The sequence below is a fragment of the Watersipora subatra genome, chromosome 8 (assembly GCF_963576615.1).
Source record: "Watersipora subatra chromosome 8, tzWatSuba1.1, whole genome shotgun sequence".
In the NCBI taxonomy this organism is placed as follows: Eukaryota; Metazoa; Bryozoa; class Gymnolaemata; order Cheilostomatida; family Watersiporidae; genus Watersipora; species Watersipora subatra.
The window spans coordinates 35,971,975-35,987,290 of NC_088715.1; the positions used below are offsets into that span (position 1 = coordinate 35,971,975).

A 15,316-nucleotide genomic window follows, 5' to 3' on the forward strand; every position below is an offset into this window, starting at 1 on the left:
CTTTCAATGTATGTTACAACAGAAATTTGAGTTATAGCAAAACCTTGGCTACACTGGCAGATGTTTAACAGAAAAACAGGTATCGACGTGTTTGGACTGAATTTTAATGTCATCTTTGCTACACCCAGGCTATTGATGATTACCTATAAAACTTGGTTAATTCTGATATTACTCAGTGCAAAATCTCCATTAAAAAAGTTACTATATAAAACATGTCTATTATTCAGAGAATAATTAATTACTGAGTGCAATTTTTCAATTTTTTTAAACTACACTAACATGATCATCATTACAATAATTTGTTAAAAAATGGTAAGTATGATGGAACAGCCTCGACTTGTCAGACCAGCCAGCTATCAGAACAGACCAGCCAGCTATCACTACAGACCAGCCAGCTATCACTACAGACCAGCCAGCTATCACTACAGACCAGCCAGCTATCAGTACAGACCAGCCAGCTATCAGTACAGACCAGCCAGCTATCACTACAGACCAGCCAGCTATCAGTACAGACCAGCCAGCTATCACTACAGACCAGCCAGCTATCACTACAGACCAGCCAGCTATCACTACAGATCAGCCAGCTATCACTACGGACCAGCCAGCTATCACTACGGACCAGCCAGCTATCACTACGGACCAGCCAGCTATCACTACGGACCAGTCAGCTATCACTACGGACCAGTCAGCTATCACTAGTTCAGTGTTGTTACAAATAGCACAGAATGACGATGACACCAACCTGTGTAGTCACTGAAGTACCTGCACAGAACTGCTCAACCAAACACGAGCGCTTTGAAACATCAGCTAGTATAGCCATGGTTTGGTCAACAGATACAGTATAAGTTAACACATAGTAAAAGAACAAATAGTTTATATTTGAATTTACTTCCCGCAAAACAATGTAATGAAAAAGTGTGCATCGGGATCATAATATGTTCTTTGAGATATCTTAACTATAGCCTCCAGTGACCATATAGCCTCAGCTATCATAATGCTGGCGGAACTACGGACAGGGAGGGATGTCAAATGTTACTCTTATGTCATTGCCACCACTAAAAGCACACAAACTTGTATAGCCACTGCATGCTGCAAGAAGTGGGGTACCATTTCCTCTGAACATATAAGTCTGTGGGTCTCCTACAAACAGAGGAAAGACTTCTTTAGGCTCGCTGTCATATTTCAAGAATCCAAGTGACTGACGTATATAGACATTCCTTTGGCCAATCTTCAACATGAGGATCCAAAGTTGACGAGAAAACAGACACTGTCACACAAACTGCTATAGTTGTAGCTTTATTAGTTTTAGATATAACGCCGATAGCTTCAACAACGTACTAACACTTACCGACTCCTTATTAGTTGTAGATATAATGCCGATAGCTTCAACAACGTGCTAACACTTACCGACTCCTTATTAGTTGTAGATATAATGTCGATAGCTTCAACAACGTACTAACACCTACCGACTCCTTATTAGTTTTAGATATAATGCCGATAGCTTCAACAACGTACTAACACTTACCGACTCCTTATTAGTTTTAGATATAATGCCGATAGCTTCAACAACGTACTAACACTTACCGACTCCTTATTAGTTGTAGATATAATGCCGATAGCTTCAACAACGTGCTAACACTTACCGACTCCTTATTAGTTGTAGATATAATGTCGATAGCTTCAACAACAGACTAAGACTTACCGACTCCTTATTAGTTTTAGATATAATGCCGATAGCTTCAACAACAGACTAACACTTACCGACTCTTTATTAGTTGTAGATATAATGCCGATAGCTTCAACAACAGACTAACACTTACCGACTCTTTATTAGTTGTAGATATAATGCCGATAGCTTCAACAACAGACTAACACTTACCGACTCCTTATTAGTTTTAGATATAATGCCGATAGCTTCAACAACGTGCTAACACTTACAGACTCCTTATTAGTTTTAGATATAATGCCGATAGCTTCAAAAACAGACTAACACTTACCGACTTGTTGAACTTATCTTGCAGCTCAAAGATTTACATGGTTTATGATGCCGATAGCACAGTATTGATCAAATATTGGATCACATAAAATTACTGGGTAGTAACAAAGGTCACACTAATAATAAAGGTCACACTCTTCATTGACCTTACTGAGCTTAATAGGCCTTTCTGAGATCAATTATTATAATTGCAATAAACAAAAGATTGTATGGTGTTGCTGCCTTTCAGATTCACCAATTCCATTTTAATCATGTTTTAATTTTTAGACTGATTATATTTTAACTAGTTTTTAGTTTCAGATTCACTGACTCAATATTAACAATTTTTGTGTGTGTTTAGAGTAACTGATTCTACTTTAAACATTTTGCAGTTGCAATGATTCTGTTACATTCAATCGATGTGAATTCATGTGAACTCATGTGAATTCATGTGAACTCATGTGAATTCATGTGAACTCATGTGAACTAATGTGAATTCATGTGAATTCATGTGAACTCGTGTGAATTCATGTGAACTCATGTGAACTCATGGTCATTCTATTCAGCTCTACATCTCCTTTTTCTAAAATTATTTCCAAATTTATTGAATACTAGAGGAGTGATCAAAAACAGAAATACTCACTGCTTGGACTGTCTGTGCCAGAGTTTCGAGGACCATCATCAACCCCAAAGGATAAAGGCCAGCCAGCAGTAGCCATGTAACATATAAGTGTCTCCCCCATTCCCAAAGAGCGACTTGACGTAAAATCTACAACCGAACAAGGTTATTTTTGATCACAAGCGAGAGAATCAGAAGCTGCTATTTCTGACTGACTGAAAATGACATGTCAGAGGCCTGCCAATCACCTGGCAATCACCTGTTAGCTATGTCAAAGGCTACTATCAGCTGCAGATGGTAACTTACTGTGCTCACGGCAGACTCTCTCTACTTGGTAGTTAGAAGGGAGGCCACACTCTGGGCCTTCATCCCAGTAAAAACACGTATAGCGTTTATTCTCTTCGTCGCATTCTGTCATGTAATATTTAAAGCACTTGCTGATCTTGTCACAAGAATCCATTGGTCCTCGGGCTATCACTGTAAACATAATTAAGATATATCAATTTGCTGTGGCTGTAAAAAGTGTTAAATCTATGATAATCGGCCTCGAGCAACTCCAGCTATCTTTACCTAAAAGCTCAGACACACTGGGCGATTTTATTGCATGCGTCATGAGGCGTGTAGAGATATTGCTGGCGTGTGCCTAAACACACTTGAGGGATTCATCAGCAAACGATGACGTGGGCACACTCACAACCTGCCAATAAAATTCCGTATCATTAGTTTCTTCGAAGTTATTAATAAATTTAGGTAAATCAATATGTTGCCATCTTGACAACGATGTAAACAACTTCCGCTTTTGTTATTAGGCCTATCTCAATTTCACGGGATGTACACTACAAAAGGACATAAGAAAAAACGATTTCTGTATTTTTAACAGAAATATTTTACAATTTTTATATAAATAATTAATACACTGCTTAATAGTAGTTTTCCATATTTAATATATTAAATATTCACCATTCTCAAGATGGTAAACCTGCGCAACAATCGACTCCAAATGTCGGTTTTCAACTGGATTTTTCGCAATTTTTGTGTGTTATGTCGTACAAGACTAGGAGTGCTTCTATTGAATTTATGAACATATCAGTGTTCGTTCTGATGATGTTTCAATTGTAACAAAATAGCAAAATGTTGCTGCTATACATTGGTGAACATCTATAAGAAATAATTACCCACCATAAAATTGCATTCTGGGAAAAAATCAACCAATCGAAATGCATCTCACGAGTGATAAAGTTGAGCTAGAAAAAGTCTAGCGTTATTGCTCTGCATGAGCTCGCTGAGCGAGTTCTAGCGCAGATTAGCGCCACGCAGCTCGATATCGCTCTAAATATCACCTAGTGTGTTTTTACCTTTATGAAGAATATTTATCCATCCTCTACCTATCATAGCTTGATGGAAGCTCCTGCACAGGCATCAGTTTCGGAAAAAAAGTTGAAGACACACAAGTTTTTAGTATAAATAGTATAATAAAGTATAGCTTCTATATTAGTCGTCTGCAAATTACATTTTAATTAAATAAGCTTGCATTAAAGAGAGCTTGAATAAAATTTTAGCAGATTTTATCAGAATGTATTGGCATTTTGCTATCACTTACTATTTTTCTGATGTTTGTGCACTTTGTGGTGGTCTGACTGTCAGAATATTTCAAAATTAAAATCGAGAAAACTTGATCGCAGTTGAACTGATCAAATGAAAGTGTAATTACGTCTATAATGACAAAGAGACTGCCAGAATAGAGACTCGTAACACTTAACTTGAATACAAGAGCCGATATCAACTATAACAATGATAACAACTAGTGATGCCATTTTACAGGTACTTTTTTCAACTATAGAAAATATAGCAACTAGTGATGCCATTTTACAGGTACTTTTTTCAACTATAGAAAAGATAGCAACTGGTGATGCCATTTTACAGGTACCTTTTTCAACTATAGAAAAGATAGCAACTGGTGATGCCATTTTACAGGTACTTTTTTCAACTATAGAAAAGATAGCAACTGGTGATGCCATTTTACAGGTACTTTTTTCAACTATAGAATATATAGCAACTAGTGATGCCATTTTACAGGTACCTTTTTCAACTATAGAAAAGATAGCAACTGGTGATGCCATTTTACAGGTACTTTTTTCAACTATAGAAAAGATAGCAACTAGTGATGCCATTTTACAGGTACCTTTTTCAACTATAGAAAAGATAGTAACTAGTGATGCCATTTTACAGGTACTTTTTTCAACTATAGAAAATATAGCAACTAGTGATGCCATTTTACAGGTACCTTTTTCAACTATAGAAAATATAGCAACTAGTGATGCCATTTTACAGGTACTTTTTTCAACTATAGAAAATATAGTAACTAGTGATGCCAACAGGTACCTTTTTCAACTATAGAAAAGATAGCAACTAGCGATGCCAATTTACAGGTACTTTTTTCAACTATAGAAAAGATAGCAACTAGTGATGCCATTTTACAGGTACCTTTTTCAACTATAGAAAAGATAGTAACTAGTGATGCCATTTTACAGGTACTTTTTTCAACTATAGAAAAGATAGCAACTAGTGATGCCATTTTACAGGTACTTTTTTCAACTATAGAAAATATAGTAACTAGTGATGCCAACAGGTACCTTTTTCAACTTTAGAAAAGATAGCAACTAGCGATGCCAATTTACAGGTACTTTTTTCAACTATAGAAAATATAGCAACTAGTGATGCCATTTTACAGGTACTTTTTTCAACTATAGAAAAGATAGCAACTGGTGATGCCATTTTACAGGTACTTTTTTCAACTATAGAAAAGATAGCAACTAGTGATGCCATTTTACAGGTACCTTTTTCAACTATAGAAAAGATAGTAACTAGTGATGCCATTTTACAGGTACCTTTTTCAACTATAGAAAAGATAGCAACTGGTGATGCCATTTTACAGGTACTTTTTTCAACTATAGAAAAGATAGCAACTAGTGATGCCATTTTACAGGTACCTTTTTCAACTATAGAAAAGATAGTAACTAGTGATGCCATTTTACAGGTACCTTTTTCAACTATAGAAAAGATAGCAACTAGTGATGCCATTTTACAGGTACTTTTTTCAACTATAGAAAATATAGTAACTAGTGATGCCAAGTAACAGGTACCTTTTTCAACTATAGAAAAGATAGCAACTAGTGATGCCATTTTACAGGTACCTTTTTCAACTATAGAAAATATAACAACTAGTGATGCCATTTTACAGGCACCTTTTTCAACTATAGAAAAGATAGCAACTAGTGATGCCATTTTACAGGTACTTTTTTCAACTATAGAAAAGATAGCAACTGGTGATGCCATTTTACAGGTACCTTTTTCAACTATAGAAAAGATAGCAACTAGTGATGCCATTTTACAGGCACCTTTTTCAACTATAGAAAAGATAGCAACTAGTGATGCCATTTTACAGGTACTTTTTTCAACTATAGAAAAGATAACAACTAGTGATGCCATTTTACAGGCACCTTTTTCAACTATAGAAAAGATAGCAACTAGTGATGCCATTTTACAGGTACCTTTTTCAACTATAGAAAATATAGCAACTAGTGATGCCATTTTACAGGTACCTTTTTCAACTATAGAAAAGATAGTAACTAGTGATGCCATTTTACAGGTACCTTTTTCAACTATAGAAAAGATAGTAACTAGTGATGCCATTTTACAGGTACTTTTTTCAACTATAGAAAAGATAGCAACTAGTGATGCCATTTTACAGGTACTTTTTTCAACTATAGAAAATATAGTAACTAGTGATGCCAACAGGTACCTTTTTCAACTATAGAAAAGATAGCAACTAGCGATGCCAATTTACAGGTACTTTTTTCAACTATAGAAAAGATAGCAACTAGTGATGCCATTTTACAGGTACCTTTTTCAACTATAGAAAAGATAGTAACTAGTGATGCCATTTTACAGGTACTTTTTTCAACTATAGAAAAGATAGCAACTAGTGATGCCATTTTACAGGTACCTTTTTCAACTATAGAAAAGATAGTAACTAGTGATGCCATTTTACAGGTACTTTTTTCAACTATAGAAAATATAGCAACTAGTGATGCCATTTTACAGGTACTTTTTTCAACTATAGAAAATATAGTAACTAGTGATGCCAACAGGTACCTTTTTCAACTATAGAAAAGATAGCAACTAGCGATGCCAATTTACAGGTACTTTTTTCAACTACAGAAAAGATAGCAACTAGTGATGCCATTTTACAGGTACCTTTTTCAACTATAGAAAAGATAGTAACTAGTGATGCCATTTTACAGGTACTTTTTTCAACTATAGAAAATATAGCAACTAGTGATGCCATTTTACAGGTACCTTTTTCAACTATAGAAAAGATAGCAACTAGTGATGTCATTTTACAGGTACCTTTTTCAACTATAGAAAAGATAGCAACTAGCGATGCCAATTTACAGGTACTTTTTTCAACTATAGAAAAGATAGCAACTAGTGATGCCATTTTACAGGTACCTTTTTCAACTATAGAAAATATAGCAACTAGTGATGCCATTTTACAGGTACCTTTTTCAACTATAGAAAAGATAGCAACTAGCGATGCCAATTTACAGGTACTTTTTTCAACTATAGAAAAGATAGCAACTAGTGATGCCATTTTACAGGTACCTTTTTCAACTATAGAATATATAGCAACTAGTGATGCCATTTTACAGGTACCTTTTTCAACTATAGAAAAGATAGCAACTGGCGATGCCATTTTACAGGTACTTTTTTCAACTATAGAAAAGATAGCAACTAGTGATGCCATTTTACAGGTACCTTTTTCAACTATAGAAAAGATAGTAACTAGTGATGTCATTTTACAGGTACTTTTTTCAACTATAGAAAATATAGTAACTAGTGATGCCATTTTACAGGTACTTTTTTCAACTATAGAAAAGATAGCAACTAGTGATGCCATTTTACAGGTACCTTTTTCAACTATAGAAAAGATAGTAACTAGTGATGCCATTTTACAGGTACTTTTTTCAACTATAGAAAATATAGCAACTAGTGATGCCATTTTACAGGTACTTTTTTCAACTATAGAAAATATAGTAACTAGTGATGCCATTTTACAGGTACTTTTTTCAACTATAGAAAAGATAGCAACTAGTGATGCCATTTTACAGGTACCTTTTTCAACTATAGAAAAGATAGTAACTAGTGATGCCATTTTACAGGTACTTTTTTCAACTATAGAAAAGATAGCAACTAGTGATGCCATTTTACAGGTACTTTTTTCAACTATAGAAAATATAGTAACTAGTGATGCCAACAGGTACCTTTTTCAACTATAGAAAAGATAGCAACTAGCGATGCCAATTTACAGGTACTTTTTTCAACTATAGAAAAGATAGCAACTAGTGATGCCATTTTACAGGTACCTTTTTCAACTATAGAAAAGATAGTAACTAGTGATGCCATTTTACAGGTACTTTTTTCAACTATAGAAAAGATAGCAACTAGTGATGCCATTTTACAGGTACTTTTTTCAACTATAGAAAATATAGTAACTAGTGATGCCAAGTAACAGGTACCTTTTTCAACTATAGAAAAGATAGCAACTAGTGATGCCATTTTACAGGTACCTTTTTCAACTATAGAAAAGATAGCAACTGGTGATGCCATTTTACAGGTACCTTTTTCAACTATAGAAAAGATAGCAACTAGTGATGCCATTTTACAGGTACTTTTTTCAACTATAGAAAAGATAGCAACTAGTGATGCCATTTTACAGGTACCTTTTTCAACTATAGGAAAGATAGCAACTAGTGATGCCATTTTACAGGTACCTTTTTCAACTATAGAAAAGATAGTAACTAGTGATGCCATTTTACAGGTACTTTTTTCAACTATAGAAAATATAGTAACTAGTGATGCCATTTTACAGGTACTTTTTTCAACTATAGAAAAGATAGCAACTAGTGATGCCATTTTACAGGTACCTTTTTCAACTATAGAAAATATAGTAACTAGTGATGCCATTTGACAGGTACTTTTTTCAACTATAGAAAAGATAGCAACTAGTGATGCCATTTTACAGGTACCTTTTTCAACTATAGAAAATATAGTAACTAGTGATGCCATTTTACAGGTACTTTTTTCAACTATAGAAAATATAGTAACTAGTGATGCCATTTGACAGGTACTTTTTTCAACTATAGAAAAGATAGCAACTAGTGATGCCATTTTACAGGTACCTTTTTCAACTATAGAAAATATAGCAACTAGCGATGCCATTTTACAGGTACCTTTTTCAACTATAGAAAAGATAGCAACTAGTGATGCCATTTTACAGGTACCTTTTTCAACTATAGAAAAGATAGTAACTAGTGATGCCATTTTACAGGTACCTTTTTCAACTATAGAAAATATAGTAACTAGTGATGCCATTTTACAGGTACTTTTTTCAACTATAGAAAAGATAGCAACTAGTGATGCCATTTTACAGGTACTTTTTTCAACTATAGAAAATATAGTAACTAGTGATGCCATTTGACAGGTACTTTTTTCAACTATAGAAAAGATAGCAACTAGTGATGCCATTTTACAGGTACCTTTTTCAACTATAGAAAATATAGCAACTAGCGATGCCATTTTACAGGTACCTTTTTCAACTATAGAAAAGATAGCAACTAGTGATGCCATTTTACAGGTACCTTTTTCAACTATAGAAAAGATAGTAACTAGTGATGCCATTTTACAGGTACCTTTTTCAACTATAGAAAATATAGTAACTAGTGATGCCATTTTACAGGTACTTTTTTCAACTATAGAAAAGATAGCAACTAGTGATGCCATTTTACAGGTACTTTTTTCAACTATAGAAAATATAGTAACTAGTGATGCCATTTTACAGGTACTTTTTTCAACTATAGAAAAGATAGCAACTAGTGATGCCATTTTACAGGTACTTTTTTCAACTATAGAAAATATAGTAACTGGTGATGCTATTTTACAGGTACCTTTTTCAACTATAGAAAATATAGCAACTAGTGATGCCATTTTACAGGTACCTTTTTCAACTATAGAAAATATAGCAACTAGTGATGCCATTTTACAAGTACCTTTTTCAACTATAGAAAAGATAGCAACTAGTGATGCCATTTTACAGGTACCTTTTTCAACTATAGAAAATATAGCAACTAGTGATGCCATTTTACAGGTACTTTTTTCAACTATAGAAAAGATAGCAACTGGTGATGCCATTTTACAGGTACTTTTTTCAACTATAGAAAAGATAGCAACTAGTGATGCCAATTTACAGGTACTTTTTTCAACTATAGAAAAGATAGCAACTAGTGATGCCATTTTACAGGTACTTTTTTCAACTATAGAAAAGATAGCAACTAGTGATGTCATTTACACTTTTTTCTGAGCGTTTTAATCGTAATCAAGTTTTATCAATTTCAATCTTGAAACATCCTGACAGTCAGATCTCCTCAAACATCGGAAACAACCTCAAATGAAAAAAATACCCATACTTTCTCATAAATCTACTAAAATTTTGTGCAAATCCATCTTAAAGACTGATAGTTACCTCCAGTTCTAGGAACAGCCGACCTGGGTGCATCACCTCGTTGCGAGGGTTGTGCTTGGCGTCCCGGCGATTGAGGTGGGGAATTTTGTACAAGGGGAACAGGGGTAGTCCTTCTTCTACAAGCTCCCGAAAAAACCTAAAAGGATATTGAAGCTTTATGAGTACTTTACTGTGAATTTATCATTGGAAACATAGAAAATGCATTAAATAAGATTGCAGTAAATGCAGTAAGAGAAGATAATTACCGCAACAAATGAAAAAAATCAAAAAATTTGAGAAACCCAATATTCTTAATATTTTTAGCTACCACTATTTTATTATTATTACTATTAATAAAGCAAATAAAAATCAAGAAGCCCAACCACTTTATTTTAAGAATAGTAAAAACTGCAAAAACATCTTTTCATCTATTGATAATACATCTATTGATAATACATCTATTGATAATACATCTATTGATAATACATGTATAACATTGAAACAATTTTGTTAGTTCAGCTAAGCAATCTGAATGATGGAAGCATTCTACAGAGCTACTCTATCGTAAACTTGTAATCTTTATCGTAGACTCATAGACTTATCTTTATAGTGACTCATAGTTGGTTGGTCACGAGTCACTGTTCCACAAGCTAACATGTTAATAAACTGCTAACATGTTAATAAACTGCTCACATGTTAATAAACTGCTAACATGTTAATAAACTGCTAACATGTTAATAAACTGCTAACATGTTAATAAACTGCTAACATGTTAATAAACTGCTCACATGTTAATAAACTGCTAACATGTTAATAAACTGCTAACATGTTAATAAACTGCCAACACATTAATAAACTGCCGACACGTTAATAAACTGCTAACACGTTTATAAACTGCTAACACGTTAATAAACTGCTAACACGTTAATAAACTGCTAACACGTTAATAAACTGCTAACACGTTAATAAACTGCTAACACGTTAATAAACTGCTAACACATTAATAAACTAGGATGAAATAATGAAGACAGAGAGTAAAATCGTATTTCAAGCATCCGAAAGGCACAAGACGTCACCTGACCCGACAATAATAATCTTAATCTATATTGCCCAATGTTGGTCTGTCCGTGTATTTGTCCAGGTATAGCTATTGAAATCTTAGAATAATGCATTCGTATCGCATCATAATGTATCGTATAACAATGATCTCGGATCCTCCCGTTCGCCAGTCTGATGCCCAACTAAGTGAGCTACACGAGCTTGATAGATTCGCTAGGCGATATATAGGAGCAAATACTCTATCGCTTTAGGTCACGACCTTAGGTCATGACGCAGGGTGATTGTGTAACGTCATGAGAAGCTGGTAGTTCTTATTACTACGCAAATTTTCCATTGGCAATGTGCCAGGCTAATAACAAGTGGCAGGCAACTCTCATTACTACTCATTGTTTATAAGCCAATTTTTAATACCCCAACAACGCCGGGTAGCACGGCTAGTACAATATAAAAATGTTTGCAAGAAGCATTTACGAAGTACAAATAATGAACAAAATATGTTTAGAAAGTTAAAATATTAAATATACTAGAAATTCCACTGTCATACAGCCCACGACCAAAGTGATAATGGAAAAAGAAAAGGGTACTGTTGGTTGTTGAAAAAGTAGTTCTCAGCAGGAATTGACAGAGTATAGTGTAAATGAGACTTGTTTGAAATAGAAATGTTCTAGAAATAGCTTGAAAAGCTTGGTTTAATACAATAATAAATCACACCTAATCACACAAACAATCACACCTAGTCTACTACTATCTCAAACCTGTTTTACAACGATAAAAAAATATTAATTTACGCTGTTGGCCTAACCTACTGTAATGTATGTATTTTACCAACAACGATAAGGAAATATGTTTATTATAACACTGAAATGCAAAAGTAGAAGTAAAATGGCAAGCTACTGTGTACTATACACAGTTTGAAAGTTGGTTGCGTTGAATGTAGAATGGTATTGGTAACGATCTTTAACAGAAAGCAAGTATGAGCGTTCACGCGTCTGAAAGTTTTCTGCAAACTGCAGCAACTAAAATAAAAAATGTTCTCGTCATAAAGGGGTGTTGTAGTTCGGCCCTAGCTTGTACATAAATTGTAAATATTTTCGGCTAACGTTTTAAATAATGAAACCTTCGTTGATTGGACAAAAAAAACATAGGCTGATAAACTGTGTACCACAATTTCGTACCTGTAATTCGATCTATGCCTCAAACGGTCTACGTTCATTACAGAAACCTTCGAATAAATTCGATTACAAGTAAACAATGCCATAGACTGGTGAAATGATCACGGGTTTCTCGTGAAATGCGCACTGCTAAATAGTTCTACTATCTGTCGCATGGCTTTATTGGCGTATCGTAGGCCGGTCTCAACTTTTTTTAAACCAAGCTTTTCAAGCGTTTTGTGGCAATTTTCGTCTAATCTAAGTTTCGTATAATCCGATTAGATGGGTAAGTTTTAAGATGATGCCGACGGTTTACAAAGACTTCCTAACATATTTAAATAGGTTTAAATGTGTTTTGTACCGTTATTATACTTTAACGACTCTACAAAACGATGGTTAAATTTGTTGATGAGATTTCAAAACAAGGGTTCGTCTCATTGTTGATGAACAATTTTCGTAAGTTGTGTGCACATGCATTTATCATAAAAACTCCCAAACTTCGTATTCGCTCGTTTGGTTGTGGGAAAATAGCATGTGGAGTATTTGGTTGGTTCGGTCTACTTCTCTATGTCAACATCAAAAACAGATGAGTTAAAAATTTTCTAAGAATCAAGTGAGAATCTCACCAGACTGTTGCAGGTCTCGACTTCTCTAGAGAAACCTTCGCAGTTTCTACCACCAGCCACCCTTCTCTGGCCCTCGCAAGTTCTGCTCCTTTCTCTCTGAACACGGTTGGTGTCACAGTTGATGGCGCAGTCATCATACGGGCCCCAGTCAGACCACTCCCCGTCGAACAGCCCTGCGCAAGACTGTAAAAAGAATGCTTAAGTTCATCGCAATAAAATGGACAAACGGCGAACTAATCAAAATATTTAAAGATGAACTTGAAGTGAATTTGAAGAAAATTTTAGTAGGTATTAATTGCTTGTTTATCTGGCTAAACAGGAACTCAAGCTAAGAAGTGACATAATCTTACCCCGCATCTGCATGGAATCTCGATTTGTTGAGATATTTCACCACAAGTACCTCTGCAATCATACACAGCTGTCTGAGTGCCTCTTCCACAACTGACTGAGCATCCATTTATCACTCCTCGTGGCTGACAGAAACAGCCATTTCCAGATATTTTGCTCGGTGGTAAGAACACGGGAGTACAACTCTCACATGGAGATGTGTTGAAGGTCAGCAAAATATCATTGTCACCAAATGAGTCACAAACTCTGCTGTGGTAACCGGTACAGTTGGCACGTATAGCGGTCTTTGGTAAGTTAAGAACTCGAGCTATTGACAAAAATATGAATTACAATTATTATATATACGTGAAAGGAAACAGACACAAAGCTAAACTTTAATTTACCCTACAGAACAATATTATTCACGGAGTTACATTTCGAAGATTTGTCTTTTCATGCATTCTCACGGACTATTTTATTTGCGGAGGAACGCATCTCCAAATATAATAGTGCAAAACCATCACATACATGTGTTTAACTTTCTATGGATTTTTCTATTCTATATGTAGACGTATCTACACTGCTAATCATAGACATACCATAACATCTAAATCAGACTTATCATTTTCAATGTCATCAATTCAGTATTACAGGTTGTGAAAGGTGACTTCAAAGTAAAAAAAACTGCAAGAGAGACTATTGAGATGATGATGCCATGCTGAATTTTGAAAAAATTGTGACAACCTTAAAATTTTTTGTCAAGAATTGTGATACACTCTAAAGGCGCAACTCTAACCCCGGCGACGGTTAAGAGTTAGGAATTCAGCTATGTTTACTGACTACACCTAGTGACCAGTTTTTAATTATAGGTAGTAGTTATTCTACCTTTTTACAACAAACCAACAACTCTAATTATTTGTGGATTTTAATCATTTGCAGAATTTTTAAACCCATTGAATAATATTATCCTGTAGGGTATATTACTCAATGCGTTTATCGGGTCTACATGTCAAGTTTTCTTGTAAACTTTAGACCTCAGGGAACAAATGAAGACAAAATATTATGAAATCAAACACTTCGTTTGCATGCTTCGAATGGGTTCGGAGTTGCTCACTGCCGATGGATTCGCACACACTCTTTTGATGTTTCGGTGTTGCACTATAGGTCTTCTCAAGATTTGGGATATATACATGTATGTATCCCTCAAAATACAACTTGTTAAGGTAAACCCAATTTTGATTCATGGTCACTTTTCAATTTATATGTAGTAAACTATTGCACTAAAAAGTAATTATTTTGGTATCCTCGTATGAGCAACCCTTCCTCGACATGTAAATGTTAATGTAAAGGCACAAAGTCAAATAGAAATAGTAGCAGTAGACTGTGGTTCGACCCATCTTCGTAGCAATGGTTTTGGGCTAAAGTGCGCTCAAATCTTTTCACCTCAACTGAGGAGAGTTTAGCCGATATCGATTCGGATCTATCAGCAGTATGTATTTTTATGATACCGAGTATTACGCTCATAGCGAATGCCTTCGCACTAATTTAGTGAAGCGAAATGGCATCAAATACACTCCGATTTTTCCGTTTCTATGATTTGGAGTGGAAACAACTCCGAACCCTTTTGATGCATGTAGTCAATTCAGCACACATCAAACTTGATATGAATAAGATTTAACCAATCAACTGAAAATATGAAACGGTGTTTTTCGCAGGCAGCAGTTGCTCGTTTGCATAGACATCTAATATTGTGAGTTAGTTAATCATGCGCTATTAACGTTAATGTTATGTTTTAGTATTCTCCAACGTTACTGTCCAACATTTTTATTTTCATGTCAAATAAACCTTCAAAAACAAACTAAGGAAAGTGATAACCGCAACTAACCAAACAATAATATAGGCCATCCTTTATAAATAATTTGGAATAGATTGATAGTTTTTATTATTCTTGTATTTATTCATCCAATCATCCTTCTATTCATCCACTCGACAATTTGT

General features: G+C 34.7%; 2 protein-coding genes across 2 annotated transcripts in view; one reads left to right on the forward strand and one right to left on the reverse strand.

Annotated features, from left to right (window-relative positions):
* The first annotated feature begins 321 nt into the window (after window positions 1-321).
* Window positions 322-699, forward strand: LOC137402502 (melatonin-related receptor-like). The gene has a single exon (XM_068089001.1). It carries the CDS (start codon window positions 322-324, stop codon window positions 697-699), a length of 378 nt encoding a protein of 125 aa, XP_067945102.1.
* A 92-nt stretch (window positions 700-791) lies between these two features.
* Window positions 792-15,316, reverse strand: part of LOC137401527 (uncharacterized) — a 37,098-nt gene continuing 22,573 nt past the window's right edge. The window contains exons 5-10 of the mRNA XM_068087928.1: window positions 13,342-13,646; window positions 12,992-13,174; window positions 10,177-10,312; window positions 2,901-3,071; window positions 2,619-2,744; window positions 792-1,140 (exon numbers count right to left, since the gene is read on the reverse strand). Coding sequence (XP_067944029.1) covers window positions 1,007-1,140; window positions 2,619-2,744; window positions 2,901-3,071; window positions 10,177-10,312; window positions 12,992-13,174; window positions 13,342-13,646 — 1,055 coding nt within the window. The 3' untranslated portion in view covers window positions 792-1,006. The remainder of the gene's footprint in view (window positions 1,141-2,618; window positions 2,745-2,900; window positions 3,072-10,176; window positions 10,313-12,991; window positions 13,175-13,341; window positions 13,647-15,316) is intronic.